General features: G+C 36.7%; 1 protein-coding gene across 8 annotated transcripts in view; it reads right to left on the bottom strand.

Moving 5' to 3' along the window:
* Positions 1–24,957, bottom strand: part of LOC117567973 (protein TANC2) — a 62,838-nt gene that overhangs the window by 20,895 nt on the left and 16,986 nt on the right. For all 8 annotated transcript variants that reach the window (XM_034248284.2, XM_034248283.2, XM_034248288.2 and 5 more), the window contains exon 2: positions 2,080–2,262. In XM_034248284.2, coding sequence (XP_034104175.1) covers positions 2,080–2,262 — 183 coding nt within the window. The remainder of the gene's footprint in view (positions 1–2,079; positions 2,263–24,957) is intronic.

Consider the following 24,957-nt stretch of genomic DNA (forward strand, 5'->3'; position numbering starts at 1 on the left):
GATACACACAATAAAGAGATGTAAGTTGTCTGTAATCAGGTCTACAACATTTAAGGAATGCAATCAAGGTTGAGTGTACATAGATAAACTAGGCACAGATTGGGAGTTAGAAACTATTTATAAATACTATAGAAGTGGATATGAGGTAGCGCTGAAATAAGGAATAAAGGTTTAAAACGGACTAAATTTTGTTTTATTAAAGTAATCTCAGTGTTTTGATTAGATACTTTTATAAAAATATAGACTGCAGCCCCGAAGTTATGTTCATAATATTGTATTATTTTGCAATTTTAAACGTGTAGGTCGTAAGCACTGCTATTTAAAAGAACAAAGTTATAGATATGTTCTTAGACTATATCAAATGAGAATCGTAGGTCATATGTTACATACATATTATCGTTATCCATTTAAATTTAAAAAATATCTTAAAATGAAATCTATAAAATAAAATAAGTCTAAAATTAAGAAGGCTACTCTAATATTCTGTTCTTGCTTTTCGAATTAATGCAGTCAAGTATTATATTTTTATATTCTCGGAAAACTTTTGATAGTAAGTTTAAAAGTAAACGTAAGCCTTTGTCCTCTATGAGAATCGAAGATATTATCTTATGCAGATTTATTTATTCACAAATGTGACCTAGTCAATCAATTGGTTTTCGTTATACTTGTATTTGAATGCCTTTGTTTGGCATTTCGCAAATGCAATTGTATCGATCGTGGCATCGACTTGGCTGCTACAGAGTCGACTCTACGATCGATCGCTTGGCAGTTTCTCCATTTGAAACTCAGAAGAATACGTTAATGTATATGCACGTATGTCTACGAGTATACCAGAAGTCCATTTGCATTTATTATTCCAAGTCGCAACGTTTGTTGTTCAATTTATATGCCAATTGTGTGTTGTGCGCCATTTGGCATGCATGCAGCGTTTGCTTGGCTACCCCAAAGGGGTAAAGGAGGGTGGGGAGTTGGGGCACGGGCTTTTCTGGTTACGGGTAACTTCATAAAGTGGCAGACAAACTGCAGTCATAATGCGATGTACCGTTGCTCCAATGCCCATGAAAATTGAAAGTAATGCCCCGTATTTTTTCCCCATTTAATGCTTACATGATTTCCTATGGCTTTGGTACCACTGTGCACGACGCCCAATGTTGCTGACTGAATTTATTAACTAGCTGCCCATCGTAGAGTGCAGAGTTTCGGTCGTGTGTTGTGTGAATTTACGAGCTGGCAAGTGGTTTCTGTCTTCGCTTTATTTATGATGATGGCATTCGAATACAGTGTGTACGAATAGTGTACTTACAGCTGCTACCTGCCTATAACCCAAGAGGCTCTAGCTTATTAGCATAGCTAATTAAGTGATACGGCTTCAACGAGTTGTAGGGCAATGAGTTAGCAACTTAATGGAGACCTTTATGTGAAGTATCGATCAATTAGATGATCGTCTCTTTGAGTGCAACTGAAGGTGATCAATTGAAGTTTTCAGAACTGTTTCTAGTTTTATTTTCTATATCTAATCTCCAAAGTTTATATTTAGTAATGAATAAACTTCAAAAATAGGTTTCTTTGAGTGACGGTGATCAATTGAAGTTTTCAGATCTTCAGAAGAATTGTTTCTAAATTTATTTGCAATGTTGAAACTTTAAAGTTAATAGTAATGTATAAAAACCCATCAAGCTAGTCAGAGAAGAAATAATTGTTTATTATTTTATGAAATTCACTTGAGTTAAACCCAAAAGAAAGACGCCAGCAATTTGCAGTAATTTCAAAGATATTTCTCCCCTCTTTAAAGTATTTCGCATACAAATTGAAAGAAAAGATATTCCTAAATGGCAAATTCCGAGATAACTAAAACAAAATAAAAAAAAGTGCAACGAAAACATGTTGCAAAAAACACTCAACTCAACACCTTGCAGTCTGGCAGTCGAGTTTTGAGGGTTGCCAACTTTAGTCAGATGCTTGTACACAAATATTTGTATGCCTTATATGGCATATCCATAAGATACGATAGACAGGCAGGAAGGGGAGAGAGGCAGTGGGAGAGGCAGTGTCAGAGACTGGGGAGTGACTTGTACTCACCTTTCAGCGAGCTGTTCATGCACATGGGGCATTGATCGTTGCGGAACATGCAGGAATAACAACGTTCGTGTCCGCAGGTGTCGATCAGTTTCCGTCGTTTGCCCTTATCGAAGGAGATGCGGCACGAGGGGCACACAGAGCCGCTGGCATCGTGTTCCAAGAGCCGTCGAATTGATTGAAGATCTGCAAAGTTATAAATGAAAACAGACACATAAATACATAAGACGGTGATAATAGTTGCCAAGAAATACTTGTTAAAGTGCGGTATTTAATGAGCGAAGTAATTGTTTCTACTTAAATTAATACATAGTTAAGATAAATGGATAAACGCTTAGTGGAACTGTAAGTATGGATGCTTAATTAAACACAGGAAATTTCATTTTAAATGGGTGATACATTTAATGTGTGTGTCTCTAACAAATGTCAAGCAAATTGCAGAGGATGGCATTTATTTTTCGCTACAGTTTATAGAATTTGCACATTTATTTAAATTTGTTGTGGTCTTTTTGTAAAATTGTTTGCTCCATGTCAAAGCAATTTCCACGCTAACAGTCACAATTACAGTTTACAGTTTGCAGTGCGCAGCATTTATTTATTTTGAGTGTGTTTTTTTGGTTTCTTTTTACGGCCGTTTGCATAAATTGTGTCTGTCAATTAAATGTCGTTTCGTGGTTCCCCCCGTATAACAACTGCAAACTGCAACTGCAACAATCTGAGCTGATCTGAGTTGTGGCTGTGTGTATCTTTCTTGTCTCTCGATATATCTTGCATTTATCTGTTTGCATCAAAAAGTTGCTGCACCTGCTGCCCAACGTCGCATCTCGTCCCCACTTCCCTCCTTCGACAATCTGATCAATGCATCAGAAGGCAATCAGAGGCATTCTTCTCTTGTTCTGCACTTGGCTTAATTGATTTAATTTGGCCGCTTGCTTTATTATTTCTATTAGCACTTTGTCATTCTGTGTCAATCTTATGTAAAAATGTGTGCAACAATCTGCTGACGCAGTTGCAAATAATGTGTGGACAGTTCCTTGGCAATTCACAAATTGTGACGCGATGTCAATATCAAATTAATGATCGATAAGAAACTAATATATGTTGGAGACTAGTAAAAATTATTTTGTTAATTGTACAACAAAACGAACGCAACTCAACTAAAAGTGTTAAGTAACTTGCACCAAAATGGTTTATTAAAAACAGATAGTAAAATTAGAATATTTTTCAGACATAAAAATAATAACATTAATAATAATATAACGCTTTGAAACAAAAGAAACAAAACCTAAAGTTATTACTGTCACTAACTAATGCAAATATTCACAAATTTTCCGACATTCCTCTAAAAATAATCGAAGTCTCTTCAGGAAACATTAATTCTCCCATCTTATATTCTCAGTTAAATTTCTTGTGTTTTTCTGAAGAACACTTTGACTAAGAATCAACGCCAAGAGTTGGCACGATTAGCATATTGCCTCCATCTATAGGGATTCAATAATTTGATGCCAGCAATTTGTAGCGATGGCAAAGTTGTCGATGCAGACCCAACCCGACCATACCAGACACTGTTGTGAGGCATTCAACGTCCTATTTGCAGTTGCAATTCCTGTTTCTCTGTCGCTCAGCTGTGAGTGGGAATGAATGACGACGACGACGACGACGATGACGACGCCAACAAGAACCACGTCCGGTCGTCGTAAAGTGGATTACAAGCGCAGCCGCTCGATCTGTGTCTGTCTCAGTCTCAGTCTCGATCTGGCTGTGGGCCTGAGCCTGGGCTTCCATTCGAAAAACCCACTTGACAAACTCGTATATAAAAAAAAAACTTTGCATGATATTTTCTTTATTTCCCTCTGCGTTCATTGCAAATCAAAAAGCTGCAGCATTCGCGCATTATTACTTATGTTTATACTCTATTGTTGGGGTATTTTGAAATGGTTAAGAAGTTAAGATAAGTTGTAAAATATGTGATGGAAATTCAAATTTTAAATATTTATAATTAATTTTTCATAATATATTGGATGCATTATATTTCAGATATAAATCTACACACTCTGTACCTTCAAATTTACGAGTATAATGCTAACTTAAGTTTTACAAAGAGATTGGCAAGTTGTTAGCTCAAGATAGTAGAGAATGTAATATTCGTTATGCCTAGTTTTCAATTTGGTGTGTGTAGTTTGCCCAGTTCTGCATTTGCCGCGTGGGCTGCCGCCAGCTGCAACGACGCACTGTCTGGAGGTGCAGGGGCACACAGCCCACGTTGACTGTGTTGTCGTTGCAGTTTTGCCTTTGCCTCCGCCTTATCGTTTGCCACAAACTTTGAACTCTTCGCTGCTTGAACTTTCGACCAGTGTCATGGGAATTTAAGCGGCATCCAGCCACTGACAGCTGCACAGCTGCTATGCAAATATTGTGCTTGTGTTCACAAGCATTTTGCAACCCTCGAAACGAGATCCCTTGGCACATGGCGCAAATTATGAACAGTTGTTGTGTGTTTTGCCCACACAGGCAACAAGTGCGCCCGGTTGCATTTCGTATTTCCATGCAGCGTGCCTCACCCCCTTTGTCGGTCGCCACAAAAAAACAATTTACCAAATGTCAGGCAACAATTGGTTGCCGCTTGTCGTGCGCATGCGCGGCAGATGCCACAAACAGTAAAAGCTCCCCCCTCTGTGTGTGCAAGAATGCCAATTGGGGTTGCAACTGGGGTAGGTTTATCTAGCAGTTGCTTGCATGTAATTGACACACAATACCCTGGAATTTATGATTGTTAAAGCTAGATCAAACTGGCAGGAAAAGCGACAAAAAGTTTTAGGATATGCAAAATAAATAACTTTCTTAAAACAAATCTATATATCTTCTAACACCTTGATCACTTATCAAAATAATTTATTTTTTATATAAATATATATTTATATTATTATAAAATGTTTACAACTTTCTACCAAAGTTCCCTTAATAAATTTATAGCTCACAAATAAATGTAGTAAATTATAAATGCACCAATTATACATTCCGTTAACTAATTACGTTTCTGCCCCTTCGCTTACATAGTTGTTAGGCCCATTCACCAATGGCATGTGAATGGACTTCTAGTCTAATAACGTGGAAAATTCCAAGTTACAATTAATTCTTCTGCCTGATAATTTCATGGATTTTAAACACTTTAATTGTGCTGCTCTATAACTACAGTCAAGTCACTCTATAAAGAAAAGAGTATAAATCAGTTGCAGAGTTTCGCTATAAAAAAAAAACTGAACTGTGAAACACTTCTGTGGCATAATAAGAGTCAATGTGCTTGTTTTTCCTAGATTGCGCCTCTGGGCTGCAACAAAGCGATGGGAAATGCAGCTAAATTGGTAAATTATGCAGCTACTGCGGGGGCAGCTGGGGGCGAAGAATCCCCCGCCGAATGGTGCAGCAACGTTTTTAATAGATTTATGCGAATTGTTAGGAACGCGGTTGCAGTTTAGCGTCAAATTGATTTGAATTTTCCGCCGCATTTTTGCTTATACTCTTGCGAGGGTGTTGCAAATTATTTAGATGACTTGTAACATACTGAATATAATACTTAAAAATAGTTTTTAAATATTAGTTCAAAGTATTTTGTACAGTTTCTTTCATCAAAGAAAATATGAAAAATGCTCAACGAGAATTATTGATTAAAAACGATTTCTTCTTATCAACAAATCTTGTTGTGTTCATTTATTGAGTGTCGTTTCAAGTTCAATGCTTTCACAAATTCTCTAACACAATTCTGTCATTTATACGGAGGCAATCTAGCACAGTACCTAAGTTTTCAGCTTCGAGTTGACGAAGAATACCTTTAGGCACTGTGCACACTTGAATGGATGCTCTACACATTTATGTGGATGCTCTTCGCTATGGGACTTGAGATTTCAAAGCAGTAAATAAATTGTGCAAATAAGACTTTGGGCAATGAAAGCACTTGTGCTGCAAATTGCCATTGGACTCTCTTCACTACTGGAATGGTCAAGTCTATCTGGAGCTCAGAATTCCCGAGGCAAGAATTCGGGCAAAGGGATTCTATCTAGAACCAATTTTAGGTCGGTGAATGTGTGTTGTATTTTAAAAGTCCTCAATATTTGAAGAGCCCTTAGTGAAGCATGCCATGGAATCGGAGTCAATTTGCCAGATATAATCTATATCGATGTACTCTTCAACTTGTTATCAAGGGTCTTCCAAGAGTTAACTTTTTCTCTCTCTGGCACTGAACACTGATGCGTCTACCTTACTCACTGAATCAGTCTTAAGTACAGTAGGTGCTATTAAATTGCATACCATTCGATGCAATTTTATTGCCTAGGTCCATCATTGAGTGCGGATTGTTCACTCTTAAGTCATTTTCTGTTGGCTCTACAGCATCACACATCTGTTCCATTATTTAATTCTCAATGCAGCTTCTCTGCATCAAATGTGGCGTTGCCCTTGCCCAGATAATGGTTGCTCTTGCAACTGCGCTTAAATCTGAAGGCGATTTGGGCGTTCAAGCTGCACGATATGCAAATCTTCCGTGGGAGTTTATCGCGTTGTACCTTAAAATCAAAGATCTCGTTTATTATGTCCAACAGAGTCATTTCAAATTCATACAATGGCTGATCGGCGAATAAATTCATTCACCACGACCTCTGAGCTGCCCATGCAAACCATTTTATTTGTTTTGTTGGCTATTTGAATTAATTCTGATTATAGTTTTGTAAGTTCACATGTGAAGCATACAAAATTAATAAGAAGAATGTTGTTGATCTAGTGAACATGTTCCCTTAAAAATTATTCATTTGCTTGCAAAGAAATCTTATATAAATAATATCAAATAATAGTTTAATTTTTCTAATTACATTATTAATAAAGTATTGAATTCAAAATTTCATACTTCAATATATGGTTTTGAACTCTTGCAATAACATTGAGTCTTTCGATGTATTTCACATTTTGAAAAAGGTCAACAAACAGATTGTTGACAAATTGCAAGCAAATATTTCTGTAGCGTTAAATTGTTTGACTTCATATACTTTTGCAACCGCTTTCTGTTAACAAGAGTGTGTTATTTTGCGACACAATTGTTGACAGAACATTTGGTATATTCAGCTTATTTAAAGGGAAGCTTTATGTTTATTTTGGGGATGCGAAAATTATCATCCGGTGAATGTTTAACGAACTCTGAGGCAAATGGTGAGGTATTTACTGGTAAAAGTTAAAATATATCCCACAGAATGTATTCTTCAAAGTAATATTCAATCCAATTCTTATATTATATTTTTATTCTTAAATAGATTCTTTTGTTAACTGATCTTCTAAATTCATATTTATCTTAATTGCGATCAAGAAATTTGTTTCATTTGCCTGCTTTGTCAGCACTCAAAGTAATATTTTCCAATTATAATTATTTACGCTCTGACCCAAGGTAAATCTCATCAGTTAGGATCGGTTTAGCGGCACAAAGTGTTTAAGAGTATCGAATTGTCGCGAATCGAATTATTGTATTTCCTAGTTTTCGGGTTTAATGAATGAAGTGCATTTGGTTTGCCCGGTTTGCCCCCACAGTACAGTGAGTGGTGCAGAGTGGTGCAGACAGCAGCATGTAGTTCATGTGGGCGTTTTATTTCAACTAAATTGGCAAACCGCAAGCTGTGCTCACTGTGGGTCGCATGTGGGCGTTATCTGTGTGTGTGTGTGCGAGTGTTGTGCGTGTCTAAGCGAGTTTATAAATGTGTGTGAGTATGTGTGCCTGTTGGCACCGGCACTTGTTTTCCTTTATGTAATTTCTTTGCAAATTACTTTGAATACACAAGTTTTTTTCGTTTTACTGACTGCGGCGGCTTTGGGGTCTAATTCAATTTGCGGTTGGACTTCGCGGCTTTAAATTGAGAATTTAACTACCATGCACTTTGTGCACTTCCCAGAGAATCTGTATGTGGAATGTGAGTGCACTGATAGGGATAGTTGCAAATTGAAATTACACCAGCCGCCAAGTTGTTTGGCTTAACACGCAAATTACAACAAAGAATGTGATGAGAAAATTTCAGAAAATGGGAAAAAAGATACATAATTCCATGTTAAAACAGAAGTTGAGGAACTTTAATAAAGTGTACTTCAGTTCAAGAATATTTCATTTTTTCTTATTACAAATTATTAGAATAATTACAGCGGCACAACTGTAATTATTTACTTATGTAAATTTAGTCTGTCTATAGATTGAATGAGTTGACAGCTTCAAAAATATTTTTAGACAGTTCGTAAAGTTAAGAAACTTTAATTTAATGTACCTAAGCTCAAGAATATTTAATTTTTTTTATTTACAATTTATTAGAACAATTCAAGTAGCACAACTTTAATTGCATACTTGTGTAAATTGATACGCTAGGCTGTCTATAGATTTCAAGTCCATTTAAAAACAAGTTGGCAGCTCCAAAAGTATTTTTAGACAGTTCGTCAGAAATACTTTGAACATAAAAGCCCTTTATATGGTCACAGTTTGGGTTTCAAAAGCTTGCAAAACTTGTTTGAGGTTTTATGAAACGATCGTTAAGAAATTTTAGCTTAGATATAAGACACGAGTGGTCATTGTTTTTACGGCTTATAAACGACTTATGATTAAACAAAGAGTCTTTGACTTTGATTACGGTAGTAATAATAATAATTTTAGTATCTCTTAGAAGCTACTAAAATAAGCCAAACATTTGAATTGGCTGATCGTTAAGTGGGGAATTTGTGAGTGCGAGAATTTGGAGCGATTGTTAAAACTGTCACAGCTGGATTGGATGTGTCAGGTCAGGGCTGGCAATTTGAACAGCCCCGCATTGGCTGACAGCTCAGGGTTAATTGGAGAAACGTCGTCATTATGTGTTTTTATATAGAGATTGTGAGAGAGTGGTAGCCGGTGGTGGCTGGTCGATAGACCTAGGGCAGGCCCCATGCCGAGGCGCACAAATATGCGTATTCATTACAATTGATTGACAGACTAGTTGGCACAAAACCCCGACCGTAACAATTCAGGCTTGAAGTGCGCACCCAACGGACCATGGTCCATTTACCACTTACCAGTGGCCAACGATTTGCAGCTTCAATTAAATTTAAAAAACACGGACCGCGAAAAAAGTTTCCACAAAAGAACGAACAAGTTGCGTGGACTGCAAGATACCGATCTGAACTAGAGTGTATTCTATTTAGTTTTTTGCTGTGCTGATCAACTCTTTTACACTTCAGTTACAGGGTAAACATGCCATGTAAACTGCCAGCGGTTTGGAACAATTTACAGTGCAGTGATTTCACATTGTATTTTGTATAGAATTTACCAAATTGCTTTTGATCTTTGGTCAGGTTTTGTTGAGGTTCGCTTATAATTGCTTTTTAAGTTTTTGCTTGTTTGTTTATTTAATTTATTTAAGAGCACAACCAAAGCGTATAAATAGCCTCATTGTTTTTTTTCTTTTTTTTGTGTTAGTAAAACATTTTCAAGTTCAATGCGTGGGCAGCAAAAATTTTACATTCAATTTATGTATGAATTTTGTTTTCGTTACTTCTCTCGCTCTTTCGCCCTCTCACTCTTTCACTCTTTTTGCGTGGGTCATGGTTAACTCTATTGTTGTTGTGGAAGTTAATAGTGTGGATTGTCTGTTGTGAGTGTGTGTGTGAGTGGATTTTGTTTGTCGTCGACCTGGCCGTTGGCATGAGTCAGCATCCTAACGCGTCGGAAGTGGGATGCTCGACTATGCGAAACTCTCTATAATTATGTATTTACATCACACACACAAATCCAACTGATTCATATGAACTTCATAGTTGCATTCGATTTGCATTTTTCTGTTGAATTTTTAGCATGGCTGAAACTGACATGAGTCAAGATCCGCAAATGTTGCGCTTGGTTGCTGATCGAAGCGGAAATATTTATGGATAAAGAGTAGACAAAGTGTAAAAGAGTGTGTAAATTCAATGAAAAGTATTAAGAAAAATAAAGTTACACATATTGGAGATTTCAATAACAATGAGAAAAGTTATTAAAGCATAACAGATTCTTAATAAATCCAGAAATAAAGAGGGAATTTAAAAACCAATAAAAAGGATCTTAATGTTAATTACATTCCTTAAAGGATAAAAGTTAATTATTATTTAAACATATAAAACAAATTTGAAATTTTCTTTCATACTTAATTAAGAACTTTTGATTCTTTAGAATAAAGCCCTCTATTTCCCAAAAAATCTTCAAAAATTCTTAAGAAAAGCTGCCCAATCTTTAACCCATTTTCGGTGAAGTGTGTCAGAAGAGCGCGCGTGAGACTCAGGACACGGTCATAACTCACTCAGATGATCGAATGAAAGCCATTCTTCTGCCAGAATGAATGCGAGAGAAAGAAAGTCAGTGGGTAGGTAGAAAGCGTCAAGTGGCGTCAAAATAATAACATCAACAAAAGAGAAACAGCAACAACAGCAAGTGACAAACGACAGAAACTGAGACAAAGGCAAAGCAAAAGACAAAATAAAGGGAAAGGAATGGGCCAAATGAAGTTTTAGTAAACGGTAGGCAGGTGAGAGACATTGTAAAAATCAAATTAAGCGCGAAATTGGATGCCATTTAAGCTGGAACTGAGCTCAACAGTCGAAATGGCTAAAAGTGTCATAAAGTCTTAACTGTTGTGGGGAGTTTCGAGTCGGTTAAATGAGTCGCAAACAAATCGCAGCTCATAAATAACCCAAATGGTCGCTCGATTGGCAAATTTCGTGAGATTTTGCATTTTGATGCGCCAGCCAGCAAAGAGTTCGTGAAAACGTGAACGAGAAGAGTTACCTAAGCATAGCCTCAGGTCCTCAAACATAAGCCACAACCTAAGCAGCAGCAATCCAACAAGTCAGAGTCGAAGCGGGAAAAACGAGGCGTTGCCATAGCCTATCAACAGTTCGTTGTGTTCGTTCCCTATTCATGGAAAATCCATGAAACTTTATAACTTTTGTAACGCTTTTTGCCAACTGTTCCCAGACCAGGCAGCAGTACACTGCGAGAAACTGGCGGCATATTAGTCATAAACAGTTCGTTTCGTTGTTCACGTCGCTGTAATAATCACTCGTTAAAATCAACTTTGCTTATCTCAAATACTACAGTTCCGGTTCGGTTAAAATGTACTTGCTGATGAGCTAATGTTTCACTTTGATGATGTCTCGTTTCGCTAGAATTAACAGATTGTTAGACAACATCATACCTAGAGCATAATAAAGCAAGTTCTGTTGTTGAAGGGTTCCCAGCTCAGCAAAGCATTTCAACACGATTGTACTTCGGTTTACATCTATGTGTAATAACTCGGAAATAATGCTTAAGGTCTTAGAAAAACTAAATGAGGTTTTACATTTATTTTTCTGAAATTATTTGTAGTATATTGATGACCAAAGCTGTGGCTGTGAATGTGAGGAAACATGCTAGAGTTGAAGTATAATACCGAACTTGTAATTATTTATTATACTTCAAAATACTTTCTTAAATTGCCTGGTAAAATAAAATACCAACTTTTATGAAACTTATAAATATTGTTGTCTTAAATGGGTAGCGGGTACTTCACAGTCGATTTCACTCGACGGTTTTATTCATATTTTTATCATTCGAAAAACCCTCATCAAAACATCAACCCTATCTGAGGGCAACCAACACAAAAACGAAGAACATGCAAATCAAATGAAACGATGCAAGAAACCAAAGTATCGAATAACTCTTGTTTTAATTTATCTTTTAGCATTGACCCAGTTCCAAGAAAGGCAAGACAGCATACAACTTCAATAATCGATAACGATAATGATGTTGACACATTTTGGACACATCTTTGGGCAAATGTGATATGACTCAATTAGTAATGCCTGACAAACCTAATTTAGAATTGATATTTATATGTCTTATGTTTATATTTTGAGTGCAGCATTCAATAATTTAAATGGAGATCTAATACTTATAAACTTATACTTATCAGATATTTAAAAATGTTGACTACTAAGAATAACAAGTTTGTCGTGTTCTGTGGAGCCGTTTAAAAAGCCCAATTCAAAAATGTGTCAAACGCGATCTCTCGCCGGAAGTTTGCAAAAACTACGCAAAAATCTAATAAAAACACAAAAAGCTCACGCAATGCAACGCAACGCAATTCAATTCGAAATGTGAATATGCATAAATCAAACGGCACTTCCGTTGAGCGTGGGCTTTTATGAGAGACCTCAAAGAGAACCCAATGAAAAGTGACAATTTTATTGGAAGACAACGGCTGTGCAGACAGACAGAGAGATTGCTATGTGTCTATGTGTGTGTATTTTTGCCAGAGCAGAAGCTTTCAGAGCTCAATGCCAACGCAGACACGTACTTGTAAACTATTTTCTGTTGTACCCTGTAGAAGTAGGAAGGTAGGAAGTAGCTTAGAAGCGTGAAAACTTATAAATACTAAATTAATAATAAATAAAAATATAAATCTAAAGAAGCCTTGTTGTCCTCAAATTACTCTTAAGCTCTCAAGTATCTATTCTAAACAGCATAACGTATACGTAACCTATATTAGTTACGTATACGCAACCCATATTAGTTACTTTATATTTATGTTACAGATATCATATCATAATCATGTGTCTATATCAAGTTAGGGTATCTTCTTGTCGTGCCCTAGCAGTTAGCGCTTGCCTCGTTGTTTTCTTCGTCTTTTTAGTGCAAAATTGTTTTATTTCTCTTTTTTAGTGATTTTTGTTTTTGGGGAAAACCCACGCACAGACAACGCAGACAACGCGGCCACTCACTCGTCATTCATACATTCATACGCCCCAACTTGGCGCACAGCTGATTCATTCAGTCATTCATTTCATTCACTCACTCATTCATTGCATTCACGTTTCACCTAACCGACCATTCAAGCGACAATTTTGACAAACAATCTTCTCTCTCTCGTTCGCATCTGTGGGTCGGCTGTGATCGGGCGGACCATAATTGGCATCGGCCATCGATCAGTTCCAAGTTTTGAGAGGTTAACTAATGCGGGCTGCACTTCAGATTTTGTGGGTTTTTCTTTTAGCATCATGATTTAGTGTTTAATGCTTCCATACACACAACACTCATACTCACACTCACTCATAACATATTCATTCGATCAGTTTAGTTTGCTATGCAGCTTTAACAATTTGTTCACGTTTAATTGCCTTTTACAGCGTGGGCGTCACAGCTCAAATGCAATCCAATACAATGCAGTGTGAACAGGTGTAATAGGCGCAGGCGTAATGCAGGCGATTATGGCCTTTCAAAATTGGGTTAATTAGATTAATGGCGATGAACTTACGAGCGGAAGTAAATATAAAAGGCATTACAGCAGTTAAACGATATTTATAAACTACAAATTTAAATTGCATCTTATCTGCTTACAAATAAAATAAACCATTCGCTGTGGAGAATAAAGATTATTCTTTTAGAATTCATAATATATGAGGAAGTATTTGAAAATGATTTAATTAAAAAAAAAAAACAAGAATGTTGCAAGAGAAATACGCAACTCATTCATCAACGTATTTTTTAAATAATGTTATTAAATAATCCTAAACATAGGATGACTTACATTATATACTAATAATATAATTTATATCCCAGATAGTTTTATAATATACCATTTCAAATTAAACTTCTTAAACACTCGCTTGCTCTTCTCACGCTAATTAACCGCTTTCTATATGCATTCAAATTAATTTCGACACTCAGAATTTGCAAATCAAATGATTTTGGTTCGATTAATCAAACCGAAAAGTATTACATCTTTATAGCTCTCCCTCGCATACTTGAGCAACACTTCGTTGTTTTGTTAATTTGTGACTAAATTAGCATTTGAAATTTGTTTAGAAACTGTTGTTCCGATATTTCTGTGATCTCGTAGCAACGGAAATTAATTTGTTTTCTATGAAAATGAGCGTTTAATTTGTGCGTCTTTTGTTGTTTTGAGAAGAAACTCAAATTTCAAATTAGCGACTTAATTGCGTGAAATTAATTTCAATCTAATTGTTTCCAATACTCTACGAAATATATATGATCATAACTACGGCTTAAAAATGCGACTCAAGAGATTATATTTCAAAGATTTAACTATGCATTTCATTGGGTCGCGTAATTATGATCAGATTATGGCCCCAAGGTCGACATCTCTTTGGGTTTGGCTGCCTTTTCGTGTCGATGATTAGGCGATAAAAATGGTTTATGGTTTTTGGATATTTACGAAAAAATTTTAACCATATTGATTTAAACAAATGACTGCAGATTGAAGAAACTAATTTAAATGATTAGGACTTGTTTATGGGCTGATCTAGGGTTACAAATTTCGCCTTATTTATGGGTTTATTTTAATAAGAAAATTAGGTATATATCATATTGTTTGGAAATAGAGAAATTTCTAACAGGTTTTACAAAAACTTAGTTAATAACAGAGTCTTTTAATTACAGGTATTTAATATGTTATTTGAGATCTATTAAAAACGTATTTTGAAAAATTGTTGGAAGCTTTTGGAAACTAGGATTGCATTTAGAATTAGTTTTAAATCATCGTTATATGCAAAATATAGCCTCCAGCGCCAGAGTGTATTTATTTTGAAAAATATAGTATTCAAGAATTCATCTTTTGCGTATTTGTTTAGGGCAATATTTTTGGCTCGCTTGTCAATTTTATGTATAAATAATCAATATTCTATACAGCGGCATTAGCACATCATTAAGAGATCTTTGCCTATGATTCTAGCTATCGACTATTTTGGTTTACATTTATCTAAGACTCGTCTTTGGCTGCTGTTTTGGTCCATTATGCTAATGGCTATCGCAGATGTGACTCCGTGTGTCCCAAAGCGGCTTAAAGTGGAAGTGGTCGGAAGGCAGAACTTGAAAACAAATTATAAAATATACATTTTCGATACGTGCATAAATTTGCATAAATTGAATTGTGGGAACACGCGTCTCAGAGGGAGAGAGAGAGGGAGATGCAGCAAGCAAAGAGCATTCCAGTTTGTGGATTGACAAGCTTTCAGCATTTGCTGGCGCGTTACGCGACGCCATCGATTGCTATCGTTCCACGATCAGACGATGAGGCGATGAGCTGCATACAAATGAGTGTCTTCCTTTGGCTGCCTGGCAATCGCGTGTGGGCGCCACTTGAGTGTGTGGCTTGTGAGTCCGTATGTGGCATGTTGCGCCTTGGGGCAACAACATTAAGCATAATGCAACACTTCTACTGGTTTCGTCTATTCTACAGCGATGTGTTGATAATTTCCAATTGTCATAATAGAACCCATTTAGACGCTTTCTAAGTCTTCGAACATTGCTCAGCTGACTCATTAATCATCCTTCTCTCTCTGTCTTTGTGTGAGGCGTGGTCTGACTTTTGTTTTTTGGGTCGTTGTAAATATTTTGACCAATATTTTGTACCAGTTTTTTGTTGTTGGTTTTTCGTTTTACATGGTCGTCGGCTTTTTGTTGTTTCTGCTTTTAATTTGCTGTAAATAGAGCGTGTGATTGACAGCGGCTCTCCACATTGTGTTCTCCGTTCTCCAATCTGTAATTCTTCTATTTTTTTTGTATCTTTTTAATGCGGTTTGATTGATTGATTTCGGGTTTGCTCACAGAGAATTGGCGATACGTGTAGAATACTTTTTTTTATAGGAAATTATGAAATATTTCACTCAAATTGGCTTTCAAACTCATTGATTGACAACTCTAATTTGGCTTGATTAATAAAGTTATTAGGCAATTTGAAAAATAAAATAATTTAATAATGATTATGAAGTATGAAATCAAGATGCAGCTAAATTTCAGATTTAAAGTGCTGACTTTCAAGTGATTTTTAAGTGTTACAACACACTTTTATAGCAGATCAAAGTTTAATATCTAACAAATTCACACTGCAAGATTTATTTGTTGGCGCATATTAGCATATCCATGATAATTTCACATATGACTTGGCTAACATTTAAAGCCCATTTCAGTATAATAAAGCAACGACAAGTCGAGAGACTTCAAAATGACACTGAAACTACCAATAAAATCAAGACTCGACAACAGACAACAGAACACTAACAATAGCAACGATTCAAGTTGACTTCAGGTGTGTCGCTCACAAACAGATGTAAAGCTCATGTAAGTGATATGCTGGAACTCAATAAACAATTTGCTATGCTCTTTAGATCTTATAAAAAAATACAATAGTTACAACAAAAAATCCAACAAATTGCGGATCAAAACGTGAGCAACTTGGCATTGAAATATAAAAGCGACTGTTAGACATAAGATGACGAAAATAATACTTATGAAATCGTCGAAATCGAGGAGTACGTCGAGTGCCCAGAACATTTCAATTGATAATGAAAACATATAATTAAAAGTTCAACTGATTTGAACCCCGCACAAAATGGAAACGCCTTTAAATTGAACGCGATTCATTTAATGTTCGATGATTGGCCGTTCGGTGGAAAATATTATGATAGAACAACTAATGTTACACATGACATAAGACGCAAAAGTATTTGAAACTATTTTACAATTCTGAATTGCTTCAGCGACAGTTTAATAAATCAATCTACGGTTAATACGTGCACTGTCAAAGTGTGAACTAAGATAAATGATGTTGCTCATACCACATGTTGTATTCACGCCACAAATTGTTAGAGAATTTTACACCGTATTAGAAATGGAAATTTCCTACATGATTAGCAAACTAAAGTCAATAAAAATATTCTGCGGACACTTAGTAAATCTTATTTTAAATTTACACTTTGAATCTCTTTTAATAGTCGTCTAAAGTATTTTTTTAATAAATGCTTTTACATAAAAATGTTGAACGACAGTTTTTATTAAAACCGTTTATATCATAAAGTTCATGATTTATACATTTAATAAATTAGAGATATAAAAACTTGATAGTTTAACGATTGTCGTTTGTTTTAATTATAAATTTAAAAAATTATTGGCAAACCTTCTTTTTTCAAGGTTTTGATTTATGGTTAAGATCAGATTTTCTTATTTGAGTTTCATCAATCTGGCAACGCCTTCAGCCTCATTAAGTTGGTTGCAACTGCGTATTTTTCGAATTGGGGAGCATTTGAAATTCATGAATAGTTTCGATAGCATGAACTGATATTCAACATTTTATAGTAGCGCTACCTATTTAGCATTGGGAAAGGCATTGTTTGGATCTGGACAAATCGGCGCTTCAAAGCTTGTCAGTGTCGATCTCTAAACTGTTTACGATGCTTAAATTACATTTCGTGTCTGATGCGAGTGCGAATGTGTTTCGAGTGCACATGTGCGAGTGTGAGTGTGAATGCCGTGAGTCGTGGTAATATGTAGGCTTCGCTCCAAAGCTGTTTAGATTGAAACGTCTTTTAATTGCATGTTAATTGCCCTAACCACCGGGGCAGACAACTTGGCCAACTTGGCTGACGGTGGTAGCGCTGTTAAGCGACGCAGTTAAGATCTGCAAACGATACAAAGTCAGACACAAACGCAGACAGCACGAAGAACGCTTCGAGTCAAAGCTGGAGCTGTGGCAGAAGTCAGTGGACATTGTTTGTTCTTTTGATGTGATCGTTCTAGTCTTATTATACTCTTGCTGAAGGTGCTTTTACGATTTGATTCAAGATGTAACAGAAGCATATGAAATGTCTTTTTAGATGTTGAACTTGCAATTCATTGAATCAAGTCTTATTTTGAAATATTATATTAATGTTGTAATTGTATTCAAATGAATTTTCATTCGTTGAACTTTATGAAATCAAAATTACTCTTCATGTAGATTTATACTATGTGATCCCATTTATTTCCTTCAGTGCATTAAAGCTTCGGCTTTCTTCCGCAAGCTTCTTTCATTTCTTGTTCTGTTTTTTTTTTTCTTTTTTGTTGGTTTTTGGTTCGCTTCTGGAAAACTGGACTTGGCCTGAACTGAATTGGACTGCAGTTGGGCCTTAAAACAGTTGCACTCATTTGTTGTCCCAGTCGCCATCATTGTTGTTCTTGTTACTTTGTTGTTTATCTGTCGCTTCCACCTCGTTGTCTCGTTGTGTTCTCGAGTGCAAGTACCTAGTAAAGTACGTGTGGTTATGGCTTTCGAGAGTTCTCTCTAGTTCTCTCTGACTTTGTCTCTGACGCCGAAGCAGAAACTGAAGCTGAAGCTAAAGCTGACGCTAACTCTTTCGCTGGTTCTGAACAAAGACAAGTTTTTCAAGTTCTCCGACAGAAGGGGCAAACATGAAGTCATTCAAGTGGCAAGCAACAGCAGCCCCCGAGCCACTGGACACGCTACATGACATAAGGGACAGCCATCAGGGGAAGGGGAGGGGGAAGACCTAAGTTGACCACAAGAAGGCAGGAGAAGAAGGCGTGCAAAACAGTTTTGTTGTTGCTCATTGTGTTGCAGTTGTTTAAAGCTGTCATTTGCACTTGACGTCCAACAATTGCAACTGGCTGGCAAGACTCACTCACTTATATATAGAATATAGCATATGTAAGTGTAAAAGTACTTCTCTAAGCATGCACATATTTATAAAGTCCATAACTCTATCAGCTGAAGCTTATAGAGAATCAATTACCTCAAGATAAGATAAGATTGCAGTCGCACATTAAACTTTACTTATGGTAAGAACTCATTTCTTGAAATCGATGATTGAATAATGCATTTGGCATACTTAGAAATATGTCCAGATGTCGAAATAAGTCAAATATAAAAAAGTTAAATATATAACAAAATATTTACTCAAATAAATTTCAAATTTAAAGATATATTCAGATGTAAAATAATAGTTTAAGACTTTCTATTTAACTGCATTTAAAACTGCATGATGTCATAATGCATTATCTACGTTATAACAAAAACCTATCCATTTAAATACGCAATAACATTACTAAGATATCGCATTGAATCAAATACAACTAGACAAGCTGATGCCGCGCACTTAAAACTAATGCTGAAGTGTCATTAGACAATACTATTTACTTTTATCTCTAAGATTATAATACAAACTGACCATTGAAGTAACTAGTTTACCTTTATCGCCGCATTCAGCATGAGCTGTTAGATTTGATTGGCCTTATTTACGTGTAGACCTTTAATAGTTTGAGTTTGTACAAAAGAGTCAGTCAAGAGTTGAAGACAACATCGAATCACTGACCCAATTCGGTTGGGTCGAGTGTGTTCCACTTGACTTCTATTTGGTTGTTTTTTCTCTCTTTTTTTAATTTTTGGGTTTTGGTAAAAAAAAAATGAGACAATTGTGGGCTTTTTAGTGGCAAGTCGCAAGCAAGTGTTAATTAAATTTATAGATACAGAAGTGATTGAATTCGATTCGATTTGAATGTGAATCAAATGAAGCGTGCCCAAATAGATTTGTTTTGTGCCCTTTTCGGTGCCCCAAACACAGACCAAAATTTAATGAGACATCAGGAAATGAGTTGACAATTTGATATTGTGACTCTACAGAAAAAAAACGTTAAAAAATGTCAGTAAAAAACACAAGACCAGTTGGTATTATTTCACTAAATTTTTTCAGTTTATCAGAAAACCCGTCAGCAGTTGCAACGCTTGCAAAATGGCCAAGACATAAGTTTGGACATAATTAAGCCATCGCAAATGGCATTTGGGAAAAATGTTTGCCATTTGCGTTGACAGTTGTCAACAAGCAGCAAGTTGGCTAATTAATCAAAATAAATATATATGTTATATCTATGAAAAAGTGACAACATTTTTGGCTTAAGTGCATTGGCTAAATTGGATTTTTTTGAATAATCACTACAACTAATGGGCAATAGTTGGGCAAATGCAAATTGACAGATATTAATCAAAGGCATGATCACTGAAAATTAATTAAAGTAATAAAAAATTTATTGTTTTTAATTGGATTTTAACAAGAATCGTAAATGTGCAAGCTTTTTGTAAGCCATAAGAATTATTTTTAAATTTTATAATATATATAAGGATTAAAATAATAAAATGCAAATTGACAAATACTAAAGTTAAGTTTTGTATATATTGAATGTAATAGTTTATTTATATACCAAATATAGCCCTCGGTATACTTTACTACTTTTTTGGTATATTAATTTATTAATCATAAGCATGATCACCAAAAATTAATTAAAATTACGTAAAAATCAATATTAACTTGAGTTGAATCATAAAACTATAATTAGTTTAATTCTGTAGTGAAGATAATAATCTCTATTTAGTTACCAATTTAGATCTCCAACTAAAGATTTGAAATAAATGAACTACATTCGTTTATCTGTTAGATATAAGGCAAAGACAAATGCGAATGACTACTCCTACAAAAATCTTATTAATTCTCATTCGCGCTGACCCTGAACTGACTTTGTATAGCACAATCTTAGATAAATATATTTAACTTGTGATTGTTATCTTATTAGTTTTCCGTTTCTCTTTGTTTTCGTTATTTCAGTTGGTTCATTGAACTGGTTCTAATTCTCATTCAGCTGAGAACTTATTCATATAGTTCTCCTTGACTACGCGCAGCGTCATGACTACAACTAACAGGAGGAGGAACAAACAACCGGCAAACGGGTATAAGAATTGCCATTGATTCTCCATTCGAACATCATGCAGTATAGTTGGCTGCCGCAGGAGCGCCGTAAAGTGACCATAAGAGAGAAGCCACCGCTAGTGATATCGCTACAACGCTATGACCGTCTCCAGTGGCACGCCAATCAGTTGGCCAGGGAGCAGCAGCAACTACGGCAGCAACAACAACAACAGTACGAGGAACAACTGCGCCTGGGAGGCGAGGAGCTGCTGCAGCGCTTTGCCGGCCGAAAATTGTGTCGCACACAGCAGGAGCAGTGTCAGAGTGCACAGCGACGACAACTGGCGGAGCAGCAGGATGCCAAAGAGCGTTCACAGGAGGCATGCCTGGCTGAGCAGAGAGAAGAGCAAAGACAGCAAAAGGAGCGCATTAAGCATGCACAGCAGCTCTTTGAGCAACTGCGTCCGGGACCCAGGGAACTGCTCGCCGCCAAGCTGCAGAGCGAGGTGATGCGGGGCATCAATGCCCAGCGGCAGTTGCAAGCGCAGTTTGCGGTGGCAGCCAAAGAGCAGCATGAGCTGGACAAGCGCATCTATGGCGAACAGGTGCTCAATGGCCTTGAGGAGGCGCAGCAACGGCACAGCGAACGTCGCCGGCAGTTGGGCGAGCACAAGCAGGCACTGCTCGAGTCCATAAAGGAGCGACAGCAGCAACGCGATGCCGAGAAGCTCGAGCAGCACAAGCTGGCACTCGAGGAGCGGCGACGCAATCAACAGCAGCTGCAGGAACAGCATGACAAGCAACGTGTGGCGGAAGCTGCCAAGTTGCAACTGAGGCGAGAGCATGCTTTGGCCGCTTTGGTGGCCACCGAGCAGCGTCAGCAGCGTTTGCGAATGCTCGAGGAAGTGGAGCAGCTGCAGTGCGAGGTGCACAACGAGGCTAAGTCGAAGCTGGACAGCCTGAAGATTGATCTGGCCCGACAGCGAGTTCAACGTCGACTGCAGCGCAATGAGCAGCTGGCCAAGCAATTGGCGCCACGTTTGCACTACAGCGCTGGTGAGGATCAGGCACGGCACGAACGTCAGCTGGCCGAGATGCGGCGTGCCCATAGCGTCGAACAGCAAACGCGTCGCCAGCGACTGGAGGAGACTAAGAAACAGCGCCAAGCCATGCAGCAGGGAGAGCAACAAGAGGCCAAGCTGGCCAAGGAGCGTGCGGCCGCCGAACGACGCGAGGATGTGGAGACGCGTCTGCGGAACGAGCGCATCCATGTGGAATTCAAGCAGCAGGAGCGACTGGAGCAGATCCGTCGCCAGCGTGAACTGCGGTCACAGCTGGACAAGCAGCAGAGGGAGCTAGTTGAGGAGCAGACGCGACCTGGAATCAACTACAATCGATTAGCACAGCTGGAATGTATACGCGAGGATGCCCTCTTTGTAGACTATGCGCGCAGGTTGATGCTGGAGGCAAAGGAAAAGAATTGTCCACTGAAACCCTTCCTGCGTGTTGTGGAACAGTATAAGAGTGAGAATCGCATTGGCGCCGAGGTGCGCATTCCACCACACTTGATCACAAGGCTGACCATGGGCAGACGCACCAAAGGAGATAGTCGAGCCGAGGAGAAGGAGAAGAAGAAGGCAGCAGAAGAGAGCAAAGAACCACCTCCAGATGAGGAAGAACATTATATGAAGAATATTAAAGAAAACCTCAAGAAAATAGAAGAACTAGTCCTGACTGAGGCGAAGGAAAGGGAGGAGAAAAATCAAACGAAACCAGAGGAAGAGAGTGAAAAGTAAAAGTGAGAACTGCAAAGATTATTATACCGACATATAATAATCAATTCCAAAGATAACAATCCCATCCGAAAATAAATAACGAGCTACTTTAAATATTTTACCCTAAAATGAAAACTTATGCGATTGCATAATCGATAAATATTTAAAAAAGAAACAAATTTAATTTAAAAGCAGAAATTTGGAAGTATTCTCATATTATTCAGATTCAAATAAATAAATAAAGAATGTTTTCAAATCAAGAAAACAACAAATGAAAATAAATATACCGTTTACATTTTTAAGAAAATTGCATTCTAAATAAAAGTTTCAATTGAAAATATTACATTTGCTTTTAAAATTCAAATTAAAATCATTGCCGAGGGGCTTCCAACGAACATTTCAAATTTCCACTACACGCGATTCAATAAATTTAAAGAAATCTTATTAAACTCTCGTAGTCGAAACTTTATAAATCATGTTACAATTAAATGACCTAATCAAATTTCTGCATATCCTAAAGAAACCTTTTGAGCTCAAGTTCGCAGTTCGCAATTCGAGTTCGAGAAACTGCAATTGAAGTTGAAATAAAATAAACACATAGTATCAATTACTGCACAGCCAAAATAAATGTGTGCACTCACAATGCCATAACCCTCACCTACTCAAACTCCAGTTCAAAAACTGTAGAAAAGAGAGGGGGAAGAGAGAAAGAGAGAGTGAGAGAGAGTGTGTGTGCTATCAATTTCGGATGGCAGGTTCCATTTGCATTACTCATTGCCAGCAATTCACTTGTGGTAACCAAATTCCTTCATTATTCGAGCAGGTCTTCACGCTGCTCGCTCGCTCTCCCTCGCACACTCGCTGTCTCCTTCTCGCTCTCCCTCTCTCGTTGTTGCTTTACTAACTTAATTACGATAGTGTGTTGGCCTGGCGTTATTTATGGGACATGTTACAGGGATGCCGCATAAGTGCTTTTTGGGTGAAAGGCGATTTACAGTTGCATGTGAGATTGTCATCAAATTTGTGGCGATCGTACAAGTTGATAGTATTTATGTGGAACAATCTGGCAAATGCTGGAAAAGTGTACAAGATCGGCTCTTCACTTAGATCTCTTAACGAGCACTTAACCATGAAACACGCAAGAGGTGTTAAATGCACAACTTCATTTACGACAACTTATGAAATTTTCTAAGTAAACTTAACAATTTGATCTGTCACTTTTAATGATGAAATAGAAAATCGAAGAAAATCTGGAAACGAACTAGAATTGGTTAAACGAATATCTACAGAAGTATTTGTTATAATATGAATACATACTTAATTCATTTTGTTTTATAATTGTGCTAAAACTCACTACTGTAAGTTTTAAGACATTTCTAATGGGAACTATCTCTATAAATATTTCTCAATCGATTTATTATAAACTAAGCATAGGATTAATTTGAAATCATGGGAATGTTAAATTTAGATTAATTTCATAATAATCTTAATTCAGAAAAGTCTTTATATATTTAGATCAAACAACTAAATAAGCTTTAGAACTGTCACTGATCGCTTTCCCACCCCTTTTCTTATAGCATATTCTCTCTTTATTCGCTCACTATCTTTAAAAAAAAATAACACTCGGTTAGGAAACGGAATTATCTGCGCGAGTTACGCTCTATATAAGTAGTACTTATATTCTAGTATTTACGTGTTTGTGCTGAGTTGTCAGTCAACTGGGTTTTAGTTTTGTTGCGTTTTACTTCATTTTTTTTTTTTTTTTGGGTTTTGTTTGTTGTCTCAGTAATGAATGAGGTGTGTGTGTGTGTGTACCTGACGCTTAAAGGTTTTATCTTTTTCATGCTCGTCGTGAACTTGTTGATTTTAGATACAAAAGTTACTGTCGTCGGTTGTCGTTGTTGTCATTGTGGCTGTAGATACTTATTTGCGCAACCAAAACAACGAAAATTGTCGAAACGAGCCAACGAACACGAACATGAAGGTTGAATGTATCTTCACATCGTTCAACTTGTATCTATTGCAAATAAAACAAATACAAAAAGCTCTTTTTATTGTTGTTGTTGCTTCTTTTGGGTTAGGAACATTTCAAAGCTCACTTAAATTTTTAGTTTTCAACTCATTTTTTTGTCGATCGACTGTTTTTGTTATTTCTTTGTTTTATTTTCGGTTTGTCATATTTATTTTTCTTTTTGCAAGTCTGCGACTCGCCAGACTTTGTAGCTTTACCGACGATTATTAAATATGCTTCATATACGTTATGTCTGTCTTAATTCTAAGAACATTTCGCAGTTCCTCTTCTGACTTTTTTCCTTTTTTTTTGTATCTGTCTACTGCTAATAAAAATTGAGCTGTGCAAACATAAATTTGATTTTGAAATATGATTTTAACGAGTGTTTTGAGAGCGCTTTTTGTTCCATCTGCTGCGCAAAAGTTTGCCAATTAATCAAAGGATTGCAAAATGAAGCTGGCTACCGAAAGTTCTCCCAATTATAATTTTTTACCTAATCAGCTTAAATATTCGTAACTTTTCTGTTTATAAATTTTTCACTGTGAACTATTAGATAAATATTTT

Source organism: Drosophila albomicans, chromosome 3, assembly GCF_009650485.2.
Source record: "Drosophila albomicans strain 15112-1751.03 chromosome 3, ASM965048v2, whole genome shotgun sequence".
Taxonomy (NCBI): domain Eukaryota; kingdom Metazoa; phylum Arthropoda; class Insecta; order Diptera; family Drosophilidae; genus Drosophila; species Drosophila albomicans.